General features: G+C 46.2%; 1 protein-coding gene across 1 annotated transcript in view; it reads right to left on the reverse strand.

Annotated features, from left to right (window-relative positions):
* Window positions 1–21,691, reverse strand: part of LOC130873877 (collagen alpha-4(VI) chain-like) — a 104,968-nt gene that overhangs the window by 68,764 nt on the left and 14,513 nt on the right. Inside the window, exons 4-12 of the mRNA XM_057768902.1 lie at window positions 19,699–20,286; window positions 17,599–18,204; window positions 15,044–15,676; window positions 13,513–14,058; window positions 12,316–12,870; window positions 6,273–6,607; window positions 5,090–5,168; window positions 2,621–2,766; window positions 2,391–2,483 (exon numbers count right to left, since the gene is read on the reverse strand). Of these exons, the coding sequence (XP_057624885.1) occupies window positions 2,391–2,483; window positions 2,621–2,766; window positions 5,090–5,168; window positions 6,273–6,607; window positions 12,316–12,870; window positions 13,513–14,058; window positions 15,044–15,676; window positions 17,599–18,204; window positions 19,699–20,286 (3,581 nt within the window). The remainder of the gene's footprint in view (window positions 1–2,390; window positions 2,484–2,620; window positions 2,767–5,089; window positions 5,169–6,272; window positions 6,608–12,315; window positions 12,871–13,512; window positions 14,059–15,043; window positions 15,677–17,598; window positions 18,205–19,698; window positions 20,287–21,691) is intronic.

Below are 21,691 nucleotides of genomic sequence, written 5' to 3' on the forward strand. Positions count from 1 at the left end.
TGTGGGGTCATACGCCCCGATTTGTCATGAGGAAGCACTTCTTTCTGACTCAACTGTTTAGTCTTTTTTTTTTTCAGTTTCATGTTTACAAACTGTATCATCCCCAGGAATGTTGGCTTGCTATTTGAAAGGTAGATTTGTTTATTTAGCCTAAAATCCACCAGTAACATCAACGAGACATGTTTTATTTGTAAATTCAATACAACCAAGCACAACTCGGTTCTAACCGAGCAGGGAAGTCAGCATCTTCTAGCCCTCACACGGCTGGCATTCGAGACATGACCACTTAGGTGCCATGCACACAGTAAGGGGTTCCCAAACTCAATCCTTTAGTCTAATAATAAAGAACGTGAGAGACACAAACCTGTCACTAAGGCCTAACCGATTTCTTTTTTAAAAGACTTCACAGGGCTAGGCACGGAGCTCAGTTGGCGGAGTGCTTGCCTGGCATGCATGAAGCCCTGAGTTCAGTCCCCAGCTCTGTGTAAACTAAACATGCTGGTGCACACTTCTGATCCTGCTGCTGGGGAACTGAAGCCAGAAGGGACAAAACATTATGGTTATATTCAGCTACATAAGAAGTTCAAGGCCAGGCAGGGTCCCCTGAGACCTTATCTCAGAAAAAAAAAAATCCTTACATACTTTCTACTATTTCAAATTGATAGGACGGACCTGCAAAGCCATTAAGAACTCATGCTAGAAGGTGGAGAGATGGTGCCACAGTTAAGAGAGCAGGCTGCTCTTGAAGAAGACCCAAGTTCAGTTCCCAGCACCCACGACAGATGGAAGCAGATGCTCTCTCCTCCACAGGTGCCAGCCTTGTTTAGCCATGTCCATACACAGGCATGGGTGCACACATACAAGTAAAAATAAAATTAAATCTTTATATACAAAGAAAAAACAAAAAAGAACTCATTCCAGCCAAGCACTGAGCTGAGGATGGTTACAGGTGTGTGCCACCATACCCGGCACACGCCTGACAATCACCTGGCACACGCCTGGCAATCACTGGCACATGCCTGGCACACACCTGTAATTGTCCTCAGCTCAAGGCTGCCCCAGCTGCCTAGAGAGTTCCAGAACAGTGTCCGTGCAGGTGGGTTTGGTTCAACCTCACACAGGGATTTGAGGCCATGCACCTCTCACAAAACTTTGGCCCCTGGGTGTCCCTTAGAACCTGGCCAGCCCTGAGTACCTGAGGAATGTTTCTCTGAGCTAGTCATCCCTCAGAGCATCAGGTACTAATTTTCCTGCCAGTTACGTCAGAGTTAATGGAGAAGAAAAGCAACTGCTGCGTGAAGCCGAAGACTGTATCTTTTCTCCGATTTTAATGCTGTGAGAAGAACATTAGGAAGGGAAAGGCAGTTAGTGCTGGAAAAAAAGATGCTGGCCAGGTCAATATTTGGTAAGTGCAACATCCTTCTGTCAATTAGACAGAAGGGGGCATAGAGATGGCTCAGAGGTAAAGTCCGAGCTCCTCAGCATGACTTCTGAGCTTACGTGGCAACACGTGCCAGTAACCCCTGCAATTGGGAAGGTGGAGACAGGAGCACTCAGCAGCTTGCTGGCCAGTTGGCTGACCTGGTCAAATAGGTAAGCTCCAGGTTCAGAACACTAAAGTGGACAGTTGCCGCCTGAGGGAGGTTCCAGATGTTGATCTGTGACCTTCACACAGACTCACACGTACAAATAAAAAAACGTAAAACAACTTGTCCGGCAAGACGGTCTGCCAATAAAAGCACTTGCCATCAAGACTGATGACCTGGGCAAGACACGGTGCACACCCGTAAGCCCAGTACTTCGGAGGAAGAGTCAGGCAGACCTATGTAGGTTCAAAGCCAGCCTGGTGCACAGAGCGAGCTCTAGGCCAGACCCTCTCAAAAAAGAAAACAAAACAAACAAAAACTCATAACCTAAATTTAATCCCTGGGACCCACATCATGGAAAGCGAAAACCAACTCTCAAAAGATTGTCCTCTGAGCTCCACATGAACACCATAGCCTGCACATGTGCACATACATACACATGCACACAAATAAATGCAACAAACACGTGAATTAAAAATAATTTTATTAAAAATAAAATGAGTGATAAACTAAAAAATAATAATAATTTTAAATCAACATAAAAAGGCAACCTTGTGTGATAGAAAGAACAGGCTATGGTGATGTCAGGAAAACACAGGAGCTCGAGTCTCAAATGCCTTTCCATACTGGTCAGTTTGGGGAGAGTATTGTCCACTCCCAGAACTTCAAGATCGCATATGTGAAGTAACAAGGTCCTCAAACATTTGTTAGGACTGTAGAACTAGAAAGAAGGCTGTGAGGATGTCAGCCTCAGTGTGCACTGGGCACTGAGTGTCACCTTTTCCCTCCACCAGGAATTCTCACCTTCTTCCCAAGAGTCCCAGGATCACCTCTGAGCCCGTCATCTCCATAACACTTGGCATACACATGACAACATGTCCTCTCCACAATTGTGTCCTAAAACACAGAATCTGTGTCAGCCTGGGTCATACTACACACTAGACAGGAAAAATTCCCATACACACACACCCAAAGTCTTCAAAGTCATTATCATCACTGGGATCAACCAAAGGACACTTTGGAAGAGGACTCACAAGTTGCTTCAGTAAGACGCTTGAGAGGGACGGCAGACCGATGCTCAGAGGCTGCCGGTACGCGAACCCTCTGCCAAACTCTAGCTCCTGCAGCTCCTCTATCTTCTGCATGCCTTCCAGGCCGATGAGCAGGAGTCCAGAGAGTCCTTTGAAGTATCAAAGGGGGTTATTTACCTGTTTCCCAAACCATCTGTCTCCGTCTCCATCCCAGATGGTCACCATCATTCCACCACTGCCACATCCTCAGGCTTTCTTGTCTCAAGCTGCGTTTTTGTTAAAACTAGTTCCCATACCAATTGAGACTTACATCTGCAGCCCCAGAACATGCAAGCTGAGACACAAAGATCAGGAGTTCGAGGTCCACATGGGCTACATGGTTTGCTGAAACTGAGCTACACAGTGAGACTAACTCAAAAAAAAAAAAAAAGTGAAAGTACAATTTGCCTTCTTTTTCATTGCTGTTTCTGGCTTGTCTGGTTTGGGTTTGTTTCTTTCTTTCTTTCATACAGAATCTACTTATGTAGCCCTAGCTAGCCCAGTGCTCTCAAGAAAGTTCAGGCTAACCTCAAATTATCAATGGTATCCTGCCTCTCCCTCAAGTATCTTTTTTTTAAGTTTTTAGATTTTATTTATTTTTATCTTATGTGTATGAGTGTTTGCCTGAATGTATGCCTATGCACATGTAGTACCCAAAGAGGCCAGAGATGGTATTAGGTTCCCAGAACTGGAGTTACAGATGGTTGTGAGCCACCATGTGGGTACCTGAAATTGAACTTGAGTCCTCTGGAAGAGTAATCAGGACTAGTCCTGTAATTCTTCTCTATTAACAACATGAACCCTGGTTTGGCCTGGGGCTATGCTTGTTGGTTTTCAGCTGCTCAGCCCCAAAATAATCACACAGAAACTATATTATTTAAATCACTGCTTGGCCCAGTAGCTCTACCTTCTTATTGGCTAACTCTTACATCTTAATTTAACCCATTTCTAGTAATCTGTGTACCGCCACGTGGCTGTGACTTACCAGGTAAAGTTCCCAGTGTCTGTCTCTGGCAGGGCTACATGGCTTCTCACTGACTCTGCCTCCTTTCTCCCAGCATTCAGTTTAGTTTTGCCTGCCTAGCTAAGTACTGCCCTGCTATAGGTCCAAGCAGTCCTTTATTAACCAATAATATTCACAGCTTACAGAGGGCAATCCCATATCAGGGCTAGGTCTCTACAAGTTTGGAGGAAGTTCTCAGGCTGCTAAGAAAGACAGTGTATCAGGAGCTATGTGTCAGTCCCCTTGTGGGTGACACCTTTGTCCTTCTCCTTTGATGGGGCGTATTCAATACATACTACTGGGGACGATTTTGCCATTGGTGTTGAAAAGCATGTTTGTTTGTTTTCTTTAATGACAGCTTGCTTCCAGATGAACTTGCTTCATTGATTACCCTGGAAATTTAAATTATTGCAACTTTTTTTTCTGGAAGAAATTTGAGAGTGTGTGACAAGAGCCTGCAAACTTTGCTCACACATTAGTTGCCAAGAACATATTTTTAAGGCATAAATTGGGAATATGTACAAGGTTGTCAGCAGTTTGTTCAGTAGCAAGAAGCCAACTGTGTATATGCTGGGAGTTTACAGATCAAAATATTAACAGTAATATTTGTCCTGACAACAAACATGGCAATTCCTGGTTGAATTTCTTGAACACCCATGTCTGTCTGATCTCAGTGTGACCCCACTGATATATTAGTGCCTGTTTCATTAGATAGGATAGGGTCTGCCTAAAATCCCAGATTCTCCAAATCTCAGGGGCATGAGGTTGTCGGAATATATGCACTTTCTGCTTCCTGCTCACCACTTAAACTCCTTGGCCCTTTTCAACTGCTGTGGGTAAGGAACTTCAACCAAATTCTTGTATGAAGGAACTCCCTCTCTCTCCTCCCCTCCCCATCCTTGCGTCCCCAGAATTCTCCCTTCCTTTTTATTCTGCCTCAAGGGAGTTTGAACAAATCAGTGTGGCTGGATATTCATGCTGCGTTTGCTTTTGTGACACAAAACGAGAACAGCCAAAGCCACTTTATGCATATGCACAAATTGTCCTACACTAGGACACCCAGCTGAGCAGCAAGTGTGTTCTGAGATGCAGCCAGCAGCCAGCACAGGGCTGCATCCACTCGGGGCAATGGGCATCTTCGAATTTCACAAACGTGCCACCTGGAGTAGCTCCCTGACCCTTCAAAGTGGAGGAAGGCAGGGGGAAAGATTGAAGAGAACGGCGGGGCTAAGAGCAATGTTTGGCTTCCAGCTGGCTCCAGCGGTTAAGGAAAAGACATACAGAGACTTCTGAGAAACCCAAAATACTCAATGACAATACTGGAGTACAGCGGTGTAACTGTTCAAGGAGCTCGACTTTGGTGGGAGGGGCCTTGGTGGGAGGGGCCTCGATGGGAGGATCCAGTCCATGCAGGAGGTGTGCAGGCTTACCTCTGTTGCGGAGGAGCTCCGAGGTTTTCCTCAGTCTCTGTAGATCCTCGTCAAGTCCATCAGTAAGCACTAAAAGGACCTGGGACATGGGAAAGAGAGGGAGGGGAAGAGAGCAGGAAGAACAGAGGAAACAAAAGAAGGAAGAAAAGAGAATGCAGAAGTAAATGCTAAAAGTTGCACAATTTGTTTTTCTTTTTTTCTTTTGGTTTTTCGAGACAGGGTTTCTCTGTGTACCCCTGGATGTCCATGAAATCACTCTGTAGATGAGACTGGCCTCGAACTCAGATCCGCCTACCTCTGCCTCCCGAGTGCTAGGATTAAAGGCATTTGCCACCACTACCCAGACACAATTCTTAAAAATACAAGTGAATTTGTCTGTGCGCGCCCAGCAGTTTAAAATATTCCTCCTGACCTATCCATTTGTTACTAAATTACAAACTTATTTCCATTTCAACTTTTCCTCCCCTTCACCCCCAGGGGAGAAAAAGAGAAGAATTGAAACAGTCTAAACTAGCCACTCAAAGATGCTTTTAAAATCATCTCCTCCATCTTTATCCATTCAAAAACTACCAAAGTGCCATTGACAAGAGGAGAGGAGGCATGTGAGGGACACTGGATATTGAATGGAGGAAGAACTAAGTGCACTTTATACCTGAGGTACACCATTCAAGGGGCATCAGGAAGGGAGGGACTCCACGGGTGGGCTTTGGCTAGCTCAATGTGATGATTACAAAAATAATGGTTGAACTCCGAATAGCTGGGAGCGAACACAAGAGACTAGGGAGCCTAGCAGCATGCTCTGGATGTCTTAAGAAAGAATTGTGCAGGTAGGGTGTGGTGGCGCACCTCTTAATCCCAGCCTTGGGAAGGCAGAGGCAGGTGGCGCTCTGTGAGTTCAAGGCCAGCCTGGGCTCCATAGAGAGACCCTGTCACAAACAAATAAGCAAAAGGATGAATTATATCATGGAAGGATTTGGATCTCTAACCTGTGAGCAGTTGGAAGGCAGGGCTGTATTCTTTGGTCCCTCCTGGTATTGTTTAGCCCAGAGCCTCCATGACTTAATAAAGACATGACGGCTGAATGAAAGCTTCCTCTTGTCAGTTCTGTTGGCTTCAGTTACAAAAGCCTTTTTATCCTACCCTACCCCAAGGCTCCATAGCCTGGGTCCTAAGCATGTGTTACCTTCACTGTAGCAAGAGATAGCTGGATGGCAGTCTCTCCCAGGTTCTGCAGAAAGTCTACATCCATACGATTGTTCACCAAACCCTGATGCACCAGGAACTTCTGGATGATCTCATCACTGTATTTCTCAAAGCCTGAATCAAAGACAAGCTGGCCGCTGGAGCCTGGGATCACATAGCGGAACCTGGGGTCCATCTGGCTGGGAGTGTCACAGCTGACATCAGAGAGCACAGCGAGCTGCTGCATCAGCCCCGGGAGCAGCCTTCGAAGGTCCTGCTGAGCTCGCTCTGAAGAAGCTGAGAGATCGATTCCAACAGACAGATCCATGCTGCATCCTTTGAAAGTGGAGAAGTAGTATCAGTCCCCTGCTGCGGTGGAAGTGAGTACCCACGCTGGAAAGAACGCTCCCCCAGACAACTCCCACAAGGCCAAGCCTGGAAAATGGTGGGTTAAGTGTGAAGGTTGGTACATGGTAAAAGCTAACTGATACAAAACAGGCTGTGCCTTGTCTTTGTCATGGCAGATCCTATCCTCTGCCTGGAATGTCCTTTCCTAAGTAGCCAACTGACATATTCAAGTCCTTTAAGTAGCAATCCAAATGCCTGCCTCACCCTCCAAGTGGTCTCCAATTTTTACCTGTGCCCCCTCCTATCAAGTCTGTAATATCCTGTGTATCACTGAGGCTTCCCTTTAGTCTCCTCTACTACGGTGGTTCCTTAAGAGTGGGTGCTATGTCATGCTATTCTCCCGTGACCTAATACAGACCCTCACTGGATGTCTGGCAGGTAAGGGTAGCCTATAAGTAAACCTTGAGTCTCTTTCAGCAGTCCTTGTAACTCACCTTCCTCGCTGGGAGTCTTCTTCCTCGTCTACTGCCCATATAGCAGCCTTTTGTGGGGTGGTAGACTATTAGAAAAGGCCAGGGCTGAATGGTACCCTCTATTTTCTGTTTCTTTTGCCTGAATAAATTGTAAGGTCCCCTGGGGAGGCTTAATCTAGAATTTGAAGGTCCACTGGCGTTTCAGGGTATAATTAGTGTATAATAAGCCCACTTATGAAACTCCATCGAGAATGCAAAATTGATGCCCACAGACAACATCTGGTTTCAAATGTAGATGAATGAATAACTTAGCCACCATGAAAGAGCTAGCACTATTAATTACTTCAGCAGGGGCAATAGATAGCTTAAAACTACTCAAGGCAACTGAGTATGTGGACATTTCCTCCTTAAATCTTCACACATTGTAGGCTGGCACAATGGCTCAGTGGGTAAAGGCTCTTGCTGTCAAGCCAGAGGGCCTGAGTTCAAGACCCGTATAGTGGAAGGAGAACAAACTGTTTGTTGTAAGTTGTTCTCTGATCTCACACACACACACATACATTCATATACACGCATACATGCATACACACACATACATATACACATATGCACACATACATACATACACAGACATACGTACACACACATATACATACATACACATACATACACACATACTCACACACACATTGGAATACTTGACTCAAAACTAGAAAAATTAAACCAAAGATTAGGCAATACAATTTGGGGAGCAATGAGTATGTAGCTGACCCTTCACCAGTGAAATATTTCCCATGGCTGGATCATGAGCTTTAGCCCCTGAAGGTTGTACCCGCACTAGCTGGTATGTTCCTGAAGCTAGCACAGTGGAAAGTGTCTTTCTCCTGTTTTCGTATAAAATAACTGGATTTTGCTTTGTTTTTAAAATCTAGTTCAAGTTGACAAAATAGCAGTTTCACAGAAGTAAATCCCATTTCTATGTTAGATCCAATTTGAGACAAGAGAACTTTGGCTTTCTCAGTGGCATAAGATTGTGTTGCTCGCTTCCGTTTCCCCTAGAACCTTCTCAACTGGTTTTACTCCGTAATTGACAAATGCAAGGAGCCATTTTCTTCTCTGTTAGCGGAGAGGATTGGATCTTGGCAGGCGACCTCCAAGGTCTTTTTCAGCTCTGTGACTCCAGAATTCTGTAATTAACTAGCTTCTGGCTGCTATTAGAATGTCTAGCCCAATTTCATCAAAAAGTTAAAAGTAAAACTGAATGAGCAAGAACCTTAATCCACCTGGTACAAAGCGAACGGAAAGAAAAGGTAGTCATGTTCCCCTGCAAAGAAAGAAAACTCAGGAATTTGATATCCGGAGAATTCGAACTACATATGCAGGGCAGCCTACAATCCTGCTTTTTTTGTTTTGTTTTGTGGTTTGCTTTTGGTTGGTTGGCTTTAAGCAGGTGTCCTCTACCACTTTGAGCTAGACTCAAAGGTATCTGGATGATCCCAGAGCACACCTTAGCCCCCATCTTTGTAACAGCTTCATCTATGTGTTTGTTTCAAACAATTTCCAAATTCACTGGGCATCTTGAAGCAGCCTGAGCAGACCCTAATTTAATACTTCACAAAAATGGACTTTAAAGCTTTGATAGGACGCAGGGAAGCCCAAATGAGTCTTCCACAATAAAGCCTGGCACCTCTTAGACCCCAGTTGCTCAAGAAAAGTCTCTGTGTGCCTACATAATGATTATCGTGTGGGCTTTTGTTGTTGTTTGCGGGGGGGGGTAGTCACATATGTACATATGTACAGTTTGTATGTGTGTGTGAAAGAGAGGGGGGAGGGAGAGCGAGAGTGGGCGAGCGAGCGAGAGAGAATGTGAGTCCATGTGTATGTGCATAGTGAGTGGGGCCCAGAGGTTGACGCTGGGTGTCTCCCTCAAGTATTTGGCCACTTTATTTTTTTGAGACAAAGGTGTCTAGATGAGCCCAGAGCTCACTGATCCAGCTAGACTCAAAGGTGTCTGGATGAGCCCAGAGCTCACTGGTCCAGTTAGACTTGCCAACCAACCAGCCCCAAGGATCTTCCTAGTTCTGTCTCCTGAGATAACAGGTACATACCACCAAGCTTGTATTTGGCTCTGAAAAGCAAGCACCTTACTGACTGTGCCAATTCCCCAGGCCCTATTTGTTTTCCATATCTGTTTCTGAGATAGGGTCCCATATAGCCAGGCTATCCTTGAACCCTCTGTGTAGCTGAGGTTGACCTAGAACCAAAATGATATTGACCTGGCCTTTTGTTTTGTTTTTTTTTGGGGGGGGGGGGCAGAGTCTTACTCTATAGCCAAGACTGGCCTAGAATTCACAGATCCTACCTAACTGCCTCCACCTCCTTCTCCTGCATGCTGGGATTAAAGGCATGCACCACCATGCCAGGCAGTGAGTGATCTGTCTTTTGCTGCCTTGTTGAGTAATTCAACCCCTGCCTCCCACCATTTCCCTTTTGTTTGCAACCACTCTCAGCCCGATTTTCCTCACCTAGGAGTTGAGTATCTCAATAATGGCATCTACCTCACGGGAACCCACATGACTATCAGATGAGCGGACACCATCTAACACGTTGACAGCACTGTTCGGAGTGAGAAAGAATGTTGATTGCGCCCCAGAGGAGTCGCCCCGCCTTGAAGCCACTTCGTGTGAGACACGTATGGTAAGGAACGCAGTGCTTCCCCTGGGAAAAGCATCCTGGTGAAAGCATTTCTTTTGTTCTTAAGTACTGCTTGCTCTCTCAGATTCTGAGGAACCAAGGGCTTTGTAAATGTTCAGAGCCCATGTTTGCCTCCCGCCAAGGCTGACAAGTCATGGGACCCTGTTAATAGGCACTTAAATAAGGAAAAGACCATATTTTCTTCCTTGGTCCCTTCAGACTCAAAGAGCTAAAAAGTTACAAGGCCACACATGGTGGCGCATGCCTGCCTCTCAGCACTCACAAGGCTAATACTGATTAGCAGGAGTCTCGTGACTGCCAGGCCACACAGGGAGTTCCAGGCTAACCTGAGCTACAGTGAGAGGCCCTGTCTCAAAGAAAATAAATGGATAATTCATGTACTCATGTGTATATAAAAACATATATGTTTAGAGATAAAATAACAAAATCATCTCCTATATACATAGTATTTTTTGTAGGAATATTAGAGTTCATGGTTTTATTATATATTCCTCTACATGATTCTATGCTATGGTGTATTATACATTACCCCATACTATACCATTCCATGGCTGTATTATGCCTCACAATATCATATTACACTTCCCCCCATCAGAGCACAGTTCACAGACTTGCAGGATTAGTACTACCTGGTAGCTTTCTAGATATACAGACTCCTGCCCATGCTACAGTAAACAAACTCTATCCATGCAAAGGCTGCCAACCCTAATTAAACTCAGTGGTTTTCACACACATGCACACATACACACGTATACACATGTGTACACACACACATGTACACACACATACACACATGGATACTTGTTGGGAAGAGAATGAGTTCACCAGGAGCGGAAGGAGAAGGACAGAGGGTGATGGGGGTATAAACATGACCAATGTGCATTATAGAAATGGATGGAATTTTCAAAGAATAATTAGTCAATTCATTTTTAAAATGCAGACCCTGACCTTAGATTCTTCATTTTAACAAGACCGAAGATGATCCAAACATGTTTAAGACCTTGTCATGCTATCTTAGACTGCTTCAAAAGGCACAATAGTGACTGGGCAAGGTGGCGCACGCCTTTAATCCCAGTACTCAAGGGGCAGAGGCGGGTGGATCTCTGGAGATTAAGGCCACACTAGTCATCACAGCAAGTTCAGGGCCAGCCAGGGATACATAAGGAGAACCGGTCTCATAAATAAATAAACAAACGAGCTGTGCCACAGAGACTGCAGAACCCACAGCCTTGAGGATGCAGCTCAGGGGCAGAGAACTTGTTTAGCATCCTGAAAGCCTTGGGGATGCTGAAGGGGGAGGGGCAGCCTGCGGAACAGGAAAGGTGGTTCAGTGGTTAGGAGCACTGGCTACTCTTGCAGAATCAAGTTCCAGCACTCACATGGTGGCTCATAACAGTCTGTACCTCCAGTCCTAGGGAGAATCCAACATTCTCTTCTGGTCTCCATGGGCACCTGTACACATGTAGTGTACAGACAAACATGCAAGCAAAACATACTCATAAAATAAAAATACATAGTTGAAAAAAGTAAAGATTAGCAATCCTAGGGGTTTAAGATGGAACATGATGGCAGAATACTTTTCCTGGGATGGTCAAGTTCCTGGACTGGTTCCTCAAAGTTAGGGTGTGGGTATATGTATAAGTGTGTCCGTGTGTGTCTATGTGTGTGTGCATGTGTGTGTGTGTCTGTGTGCATGTGTCTGTGTGCATGTGTCCGTGTATGTCTATGTGTGTGTGCATGTGTGTGTCTGTGTGTCTGTGTGCATGTGTCTGTGTGTCTGTATGCATGTGTCTGTGTGTCTGTGTGTATCTGTGTGTCTCTGCATATCTGTGTGTGTGTCTGCTTGTGCATGTGTTAGCTTCTGTGGTGAGGAAGGTGTTTGTGACAGCCTCTCACCTAGTGTAGAGTCATTCATGAAGGTGGTTTTCTATCTCCATCACTCCTTGAAAGTCAATCTTAAGGAAAGAAGAGAATAGGTCCAGACTGCCAGGATGAGGTTAGACCTCGCTATCTTGGGCAGGGAGTGAGTGGAAGCTTAACAGGATAAGGCAGAGAGGAATCAAAGACAACTTTGGCCCTCTAGAAACAACAGAACGGGCAGCAAGTTTCTGTACAAGGGTTTCACAGAAAAGACAGTGTGTTCTGCTTCACGAGAGACTGTATCAGTGACATGGCCCTCTGCTCCTTCCCCGACAGTAGTCACAAACTTCAGGAAGATGTGCACACACATTTCCTTCTGGCTTTGTCTATGCTACAGGAAGTGTGATAAGGGATTGTGGTGATGGATCTGAGCATGCTCAGATCTCAGGTGGCCAGGGTGGTGACAGCAAAGGGATAATTAAGAGTTCCCAGGGAAGCTGCAGTGTCAAGAGCTCAGATCCCACAGACGACCTCCCCACCCACCTCATGCCTAGCATGGAGGATCAGAGTTCTACTTTACTGAGAAGACAAACAGGTTCGCTGTCACCTCTGATAGCTCACAGGTCAAACAGCTTCTCTCTCGCTCACCTTGGGAACTGCAGACCTCATAAAGGATTTCCTTTTCCAGGTTCTGCAGGGACTCAAAATTTTCTTCATGGTACACTTTGTTCTGGTCATTAGTGATCTCCAAAAGCTGGGTTCTTTGAGCCGCTCCTACTCCGATGGCAAAAATAATTATGTTTCTGTCCCTGAGGGCTTTGGCTGGGGGGACAACATTATCCTGGGAGACCCCATCGGTGATCACAATCAAATACTGATGAATACCGGGTCTCCCTCCTTTTGATCTGCCAAAAAAAGGCAGAGTAAAATTCAAGGCCTTCCCAGTGCGAGTGCCGTCGTTCATTTGCTCGACGTCCAAGATGGCTCTGCGCATGTCCACCTTTGAGGAGTATCGGTTGAGCCTGAATTCTTCCCGGGGAGCAGAACTGAACTGCAAAAGGCCAATCTGAATCTCATCAGCACCAACGTTAGATTGGTTCACCATCCTCACCATGAATTCCTTCATCTTCCCAAAGTCGTTAGGGGCAATGGATTCTGAGCCATCAATCAAGAAGATGATGTCAGCTTTCCTGCTTTTACAGGCTGAGGGGAGGAGGGCAGCACAAGAGGACATTCGGTCAGAACCAGGAGCCCGGGGATTACAAGTTGCAGCAGACAATCAAGGGTCGCATATACAGCACAAAAATATTTTTAAAGGGGGTGAAGATCAGTCAATAAACTTCCAGCAAGTCAGCACAAAGTAGTCTCAAAATAAGACACAGGCATGGGATAAAGATATAAAATTTGACCAGCTTGGTTTATTCTAGGTCACTGTCACTCTGCGCTCAAAACTCCCTCATAAGCCAGTGAATTACTTAAGAAAGATCATTCAAACGATTAAAGCTCCACTAAAGAGATTTAAAAAAATTCTTACTCTAGCAGTGGTAAAACCTCTGGTGCAATGCCACACGTTCCTGTAAGCAACCTCCCACCCACGTTTCCATAGCAACTCTCATGAAACTTACTGGATCGCACACAGAGAAAAAGGAATAAAAGAAAAAGGGAGGAAAACACCATGAAAGTAGAAGGGGACAGTTGGGAAGAAAGGGGGATCAGCAGAAACAGGAGGGGGCAAGAGAGAATAATGAGGTGACAGTGATTAAAATATACACACATATGAGGGATCGTAATGGAACCCAATTGTTACGTGTAATTAATATATACGATTGTTTTATTAATTCTTACTCTCTGAGGAGCAGATGTCCCGAATCACTTCCTGTTGAATGTCTTTCAAGGAGTCAAACTCATATATAAAAAACATCTTGTTGTTTGCTATTTCCTCGAGCTCAGTCGTATTAGCATCCCTTACTCCAATGGCATAAATGTTGACTCCGATGTCCCTCAAGCCCTGTGCAGCTGCAGCCACTGGGTCTGAAGACTTGCCATCCGTGATGATTATGAGGTACTGGGCAACACTGGCTCTGGCGGTTCCTTTAAAGATCAGGGCCATTTTGTTTAAGGCTTCGCCAGTTGTGGTACCACCTCCTCCCTGCTGGATGTCGTCGATGGCTGTCTTCAGCTCCGCCGTGCTGGCACACTGGTTGAGGAAAAGTTGGCTTATAATCTTGTCTGAGTACTGAACAACTCCAAATTGTACTCTGTCCGGCCCAATGTGGAACATGTTGATCGCTTCCTTCATGAACGCCTTCATTTCAGTGAAGTCTTCTGGTTGGATGCTGCCAGAGCCATCAATAAGGAAGTAGATGTCTGCCTTCTCCACATGCACGCAGCCTGGCCAATGAGAAGAAGCCACAACCCGTTAGAACAGAATGTCAGGAGGAGGTGTGTGCCCAGTCACTGATCCCAATCTCTACCCTACTGATAAAAAAATCATCCAACCTTCTATTAATATCTAGGCACCCTCTACACTCTAGACTTTGGGACAGTTTTCCTGATTCCAGGTCCCTTCTTAGCCACTGTGCAGCCTGGGACAGAAGTCAGCTCTCAGACTCTTCGAACCACTATAAATTAGTCAGACTCCTTTTCTCCCTTTCTGCCCAATAGGATATAAGCAGGAAATGGACCAGGAAATGAAAGCCATCTTTAACAAATTTCACCTTCCCAGAACAGAATTAGGGACTAACAACACAGGTCAAGGGGAAAGACTGAAACATGTTTGTATAATTTCATATTTCTAGACCTCAGGACAAGAAATCAAGAAAATATAAAAATCATTTAGTATTTTTAATAAAACCTCAGTGATGTCTTTCCCCTGAAGATATCATCATGGGCTTGAATTTCTTAGTTAATTATCCATATTTCAGTGATTTGAATTGAAACCTATTATTCTAAATTGAATCTAAGAAATATTAGCAGGGGAGGGGAAACCAGAAAAGCAGACCCAAAGGCCTTCGCAGCAGCCCAACATCTAAATTTTACATATTAAGCAAGGTTTGGCAATACAGGACTGTAATCCCAGTATTTGAGAGGTGGAGATAGGTGGATAAGGGCTGTAGGTCAACTTCAGCTTGTGATGAATTTGAGGCCAGCCTGGGTTACAAGACAGCCTCTCTCAAAAAGTAAGATGCTTACTAGCCCTGCACTTCCTCTGCGCTGCTTAGAACCAAGACAATAAGTATTTCCTAAGTGGGGGTTTCTTTTTTTTTTTTTAATGAGTTGACTCCATATTTTTCATAGTGAGAAAAGGACAGGAAGGACACACACACACATACACACATATACACACACACACCCGAAATGCACCAATCCCTCCTACCTTCTTCTGCTCTTTGTGGACTAAAACCCACTGGAGAATAGAATTTGCTCACGGTCTCAAGGCAAATCCTGTTTTTCAGCTTGTTTCTCACAATGACAAGTTGCAGAAAGGACTCTAGGTGAATGGCATGCTTCCAGGGAGGGTATGTGGAAATCTTCTCCAGGTCCTTACTCACAGAGGCAGGCTGGATGCCCGCTGCATAGATGGTGACCCCAGCCCTGCGGAGGCGAGAAGCAGGCATAGACACATTATCTAGAGAGGGACTTTCCATGATGACCACGGCTATCTGTTGCACGCCTTGCTTGGAACGGCTGCCCTTCTCTGGAATAAAAACTTCATTCTTCAAGAAATCCAATGCAGAACCCGCCTTCGCCCTTCCTCTTCTTCCTTGGAAGGTCAACTTGTCCAAATGGTCTAAGACGTGGGCAGCGCTTTGAAATGTGTCCAAGGAAAACTCCAGCCGTGGTTCCTCACTGTAAAAGACCAAGCTGATTCTCACAGCATGAGGGTGGATGCTGAGAGATTGGACAGTAGTCTTCAGGAAATGGATAACTTGTTGGAAATTGGGTTGCCTGGCCCTGCTAAATTCTTCGACAAGGAACACCAAGTCAGTTGGGATGGCAACTGGACATTCTGGAAACCAAAAAGACATAAGGGATTTCAGCATGAGAACAGACGAATAACGGAAACACTCATATATATAGGCGGCACTGTGACGTGGCCTATCTGCCACAGTAACGTGTTTAAGGTTTTAAGTTACACTATGCTAACTTCTACTTGGTGCTTTAGAATTTAGAAAAGTCTTTTTTAACATGATAATCAAGAGGTTCATACCTATCCCAAAATATTCTCTCCATCTCTCTCTCTCTCTCTCTCTCTCTCTCTCTCTCTCTCTCTCTCTCTCTCTCACACACACACACACACACACACACACACACACAAAACGTATCCACATCTCTTTCGGTTTACAGACATACATCATAAAGTCACTCGAGATCACCTTCTGGTTTGTGTAACAATCTTAGAAGCTCGAGTATTGGAAGGCTTTTTCCTTCATTTTCTACCTTCAAAAAGACTCTGGGTCAAAATCCCCCTTATGGGTCCAAAACACCCTTTATTTAATCACTTCTCCCCTCTTCATGTTATTTCAACAGAAACAACATGAAATTCTGAAAGCTTTGTGAAAATCTTTCTTCAAATATTGAGTTAACTGGGCAGGGTGAGGCATGCCTGTAATTCCAGCCTTTGGGAAGCTGAGGCAGAGGGTCACATTTTCAGGGCCAGCTTGATTTATGTAGTGAGACTGTGTCTCAAAAACAGAAATTGAGAGGCTGGAAACATGGCTCCGTGGTTAAGAGCACTTTTTGCTCTTACAGAGGACCTGGGCTTAGTTCCAGGCATCTACACAACCACCTATGACTCCGGATTCAAGGATCTGATGCTCTCTTCCGGCCTCTAGGAACTCGTTTATGTATGTGTTGTACGCAAGCCCACACACATACACATGAAAATAATAAACAAGGGTGGAAGGAGGGCTCCGCAGTTAAGAGCACTGGCTGCTCTTCCAGAGGACCTGAGTTTGTTTCCCGGTACCTACAGGCAGTCCTCAGGCATCTGGAATGCCAACTTCCTCCTTTGGCCTCCATAGGCTCCAAACACACACATGGTACACAGACATACATGCAGGCAAAACACCCATATACATAAAATAACAATATCAAATGAAAGGCTAATGGTCAGCCTAGGAAAAGTACGTGGTAGCTTAGGTTAATATTTAGAAACGTTCATTCCTGCTCCTCATATGTCCATGCGACAATATGCTTTCTTCCTCCAAGGATGCTGACAGTCGTGTGATTTACTTGGATTAATAGTACGTCAGCAGGTGCTGCAGGGCTCTGAAAAGCATTTATATAGTTAGATTTTCTCTTAGGGCTCTGCAATTACCACAGGGAGAATGTGCTCGGAGTAGCTGGGCTGACCTCAGAAGCAGAGCCGTTCTCAGTTAGTCAGCTCCCATTAAACCTCAGATCTCTGAACCAACCCAGGCAAGGTCAGCAAATCTACGTGTGGGACTTCCCCACAGCCAGCCGACCCAGACCTGCTGTGAGGATAAATTATTTCAGGCACTGATTGCAGAGAGTTTGCTCGGCAGCGTATTAGTGGTAACCAAAGAGAGACAAGATGACGACTGGGGCACTCCGTGTCCCCTTTCTCTCTCCTATGTACAGGGACAAGTGCCCTAACACCGAGGGATGCCCTCAGTAGAAGTCTTTCCCGACACTTTCTTCCTTCTTCTCCTCCTTCAAAAAGGGGAGGAGTCTCAATATGTAACTAATGAAGCATGACTTTAAACTTCATATTCTCCTGCCTCTATACCTAAAATGCTAAGGTAATAGGCATGCGTTGTTGGACAGTTTATGTGGTGCTGGGAATCAGACCCAAACCTTCAGGCTTGCTAGGCAAGCACTCTGCCAATAGAACTACTGCAGTCCCCCAGATTTTCTTCCTACCCTGTGACTTCCTGGTGACCCAGGTAGCCAAGGATCAAGACTTACCTTCTGCAGCTCCCTCTGCAGCCTCAGTCGTGACCTCAGACTTTTGAGTCTCCTGGATCACCACATTTACATCCTGTATTAGCTGTCTGACTCCATCTTCTCCCTGCTGGTCAGACACAAACACCAGAGACCCTATCTCCTCCAGTTCCGTCCTGTCAGAGTCCTGCACCCCCACAGACATGATTTCAATGCCTCTCTTCCTCAGGATCTGTGCGGCATCTTGGACCTCACCCTCAGATTTGCCTGAGGTAATTACTACCGCATACTGAGGAACACCCTGTAAGAACCGACTCCCTGCTGCCTCCTGGAAAAACGTCTGGTGAAGAAACTGAAGGGCTCGGCCCGTCCTTCTGGAGCCACCTCGGAGCACCAAATGCTCATGGATGTGTGTAATCATCTCATCCCGGGTCTTGCTGGTATTAAACAAAAACTCGGTGTAACCTTGATCGCCATACTGAGCCAGCCCAATCCGGTACTTGTCCTTGCCAACCTCCAGGACGCCAATGATTCTAGAAATGAAGTTCTGCATCCACTGGAAACTGGCCTGTGATGTGTCCTGTGAGCTGTCAATAAGAAAGACTACATCTGCATAGGTCTTGGTGGACTCTAGAGGGAAAAGAAGATGGGCAGAAAAGATGAATCAAATCAAGTTCTTAGGGGAAAAATGGAGTACAAGGATGATTTGGCATGGGCAATAACGAGGACAGGTAATATACTGACATAGCATTGTACACCCAGGGCTTGCCCCTGTTCTGCTTGGGACTCTATCACGGGCATTCTCTCCATCCATCCGTATGTGTGTATATCTATTTATCTATCTCTATCCATATCTATATATCTATCTCTCTGTCTCTCTCCTCCTCCATGTCTTCTTTTCCACCTCTTCTTCCTCCTCTCTGGCCTGCTTCTTTACTTTCTACTTCATATTCTTCTTCCACCAATGGAGAAGGTGAGAAACTAACCACAACTGCACAGCCTCTGCAAGCCACAGCTCTTTATATACCTTAGTGGCCTAATCCTCATAAATCATTCTTCTATGAGATCATTGCCCCCATCGTGAAGGTGAGGGCAATGAAGAGAATTGGAGTTGCTTCATGCTCATATAACGGCTGACATGACCACAGCATGGTATGGTTAAGGGGAAGTTTCTTTTAATTGTACTTAAGAGAGATCAAATATCCAGAGGAATCTAGAAGAGTCCAGAACAGACAGAGAAAGATGTAGACTGAACACAACCAGCAGACTGGACATGATGGGGGGTGGAGGGGCTAGGGAAGCAGGAGAGCAGGACAGAATAGTGGAGATAGCATGATAGCAAGAGATGGAGAGTACAGTGAGGACAGCCAGAGCGGAGAATACTGAGAATAGCTGGATTATAAGGAGTGAGAAGCTGCGGGGAGGGAAGCCTGTGAGCTAGGGGTAGTCTGGGGTAGAGGAGGGGGTGAGAAGGGCTAGGATGCCTGTGAGCTAGGGGCAGTTTGCAGTAGAGGAGGGGGTGAGAAGGGCTAGGAAGCCTGTGAGCTAGGGGCAGTTTGCGGTTGAGGAGGGGGTGAGAAGGGCTAGGATGCTAGATAACAGGTACTTGCGATACTGAGGGAGCTGGAGGCCCGCATGCGCTTTGATGTGTTGAGAGGCACCACCGTTAGCCATCTGTTCCTTCTATCAGAGATGAGGGAAATGACTTGTTTTGGCAGCTGGAAAGAGGTTTTACAAGTTCCTGGAGAATGTTGGCTTTGATCTAACTGCCAGAAATCTGTTGAACTCATTCTGGATATATGGACTGCCTTTCAGAATTTGGGGAATTGGAGCTTCCTTTGGACCTAAGGGTAACTAACACGTGGCCGATGCAAGGTTGAAAAGCATGTCTTCTGGACTCCAGCCCCCATGCTGTTTCCTCCCAACAACACCACAGCATAGCCTCTCCCTTCTTTCCCACCCATGAACACTCTCTTCTTCCGTCTAGCCTGGCTCAAACTTCCTTTCAGCTCGGAAGCATTTCTAGGTGCTCCCATGAGAGCAGGCCTTCCTTCCTCTTTGGAATCGCATCGCTACATTGTAATTCAGTGCTAGATCTGGAGTGGTCGATCGAACATGGCTTACTTTCCATCTGTCTCTCCCCTGCTGAGCACAGAGCCTGGAGGAGGCTTCCTGCGAACTCCTGCAAGATGCTGAAGTTTTCTGTGTTGAAGAGAAACTTCTCAAACGGCTCACTGGCTATTTTTTGCAGCTCCTGGACATCTTGGACATTGATCCCTACCACATACACAATGACGCCATCTCTTTTCAGCTGGTCAGCCGCATCCTGGACCTCGTCATTTGACTCCCCGTCTGTCACCAGGATAACTATCTGAGGAACCCCATCCTTGGCCCGGCTGCCACTCATCTCAGTCAAGTAGTTGGCCCTGATGAACTCTAGGGCACTTCCCGTATTTGTGCCTCCTGTGCTGTAGGGCAGATTCCGGATCCATTCCAGGACTACGCTCTTCTGAGAGGACTGTTTCAGCTGGAAAACTGGGTAGATACTGTCGCTATACTGGACCAGACCCACTTGGACCTGGTGGCTGCTGATGTCAAGCCCCAAGACAACCGAGTGAAGGAAATTCTTTACTTTCTGGAAGTTCTGAGGTCCAATGCTAGTTGAGCTGTCCACTAAAAACACGATGTCAGCCAGGGAGGCTTCTGGGCAAACTGTAGGAAAGAGGGAAGGAAAGGAGGCTCAGAGGTTTTGTTCTAAAGACTGAGTCGGTAGAGCAAAATGCTGAACACAAAGAAAGGAGAGTGGCGTGGCAGTGTGCCACGCACCGCGCCCCTGTGTCTGCACTCTGTGCGCTGGCACCCAGTTACCGAGCTTCGGGCAAGGGGGCTGGAGGTTAAAATACACAGACACACACAGACAGAGAGACAGCGACACGGGCCATCCTTGAATTCCCCAAGAATGCCCCCTTTATTGTGTTCAAGGGCAGATTATATAGAGAGAGCCACGCCCCAGCCAAACCCACCAGAAACCACTCTCCTGCCATCAGGAACTCCTGAAGATCTCGTGCTCAGAGCAGCTGTAGGCACTCAGATCAGGGGATTACAAGAAATTCAGGATCTGGGGTCTCATGCTCCCAATATCAGTGTACCGGGAAGTCGTGTCCCTTCCCTCCACCCCCTCGTCTTCCAAGACTTCAGGCCTGCTCTACTGCCATGGCCACCTCCAGCCTTGAAATCCAAAGGACAATGCCTAGACTCACATCAAGAAGTTAAACCTTTTGAAATTTTGGCAGCATACTGCAAGATGGGGTAGCCTCCTCTCCAGTCACAATCAGCCAGCTGTCTCTCCCCTCCTGACCCGAACCTCATCTCCAGGCTCGTGCCGGCACTAACAGCTCAGAGAGCTGGAGTATGTCACCCTTCTTTAGTGGTCTCGCTGCCGTTCTGCCAGCTGGCGGACCTGTGACCTATTTGCCACTCGCCTGTGAGGTTTTTCCTCTCTGCCCAGCTGTGATCTTAACACCAGTCCCTGCGTGCTCACGGGTATTTCGAGGAGCATCTGCTCTAGTAGACATCACTACTCCGCCCAGGTCCTGTTGGTTCCTCTGGACCGTTTCTAAGCATTGCTCTTTGGAAGACTCGCTTCCCACTACTGCCTTTTACTCAGCTTCACAGAAGCCAGTTTCTTGCTGGACCTAGATTCAGGGTCAAGACAACCCTGAGGCGTAACGTCTGCTCTCAAGGTCGCACAAAGGGTCAGGACGACACCAGCCTTGGCGGAGCTTTGCCAGAGTCACACCCTTCCTTCCTTTCCTCTGCGTCTCTGTCCGGCACAGCCTTAGTGACTGCCCCCTGCAGTCTACCATGCCTGCTGTGGACAGTGGGCCTAACAGTCCTGGGATCCAAATCTTTAGCACTTCCACATTCCTGTGGTGCCTTCAGCCTCAGTTTCCTGAGCTGAAAAATGCAAGAATAATGATACCAATCATCCTGCTTATTTGCAAATTTAAGACAGCAATGTAAACAAGGTTTGAAAACTGTAGAGCAACAGTTCTCAACCTGAGGGTCGTGACCCCTTTGGGGCTAAATGACCCTTCCCCAGAGGTCACCTAGGACC

This window comes from Chionomys nivalis, chromosome 4 (assembly GCF_950005125.1).
Source record: "Chionomys nivalis chromosome 4, mChiNiv1.1, whole genome shotgun sequence".
Taxonomy (NCBI): domain Eukaryota; kingdom Metazoa; phylum Chordata; class Mammalia; order Rodentia; family Cricetidae; genus Chionomys; species Chionomys nivalis.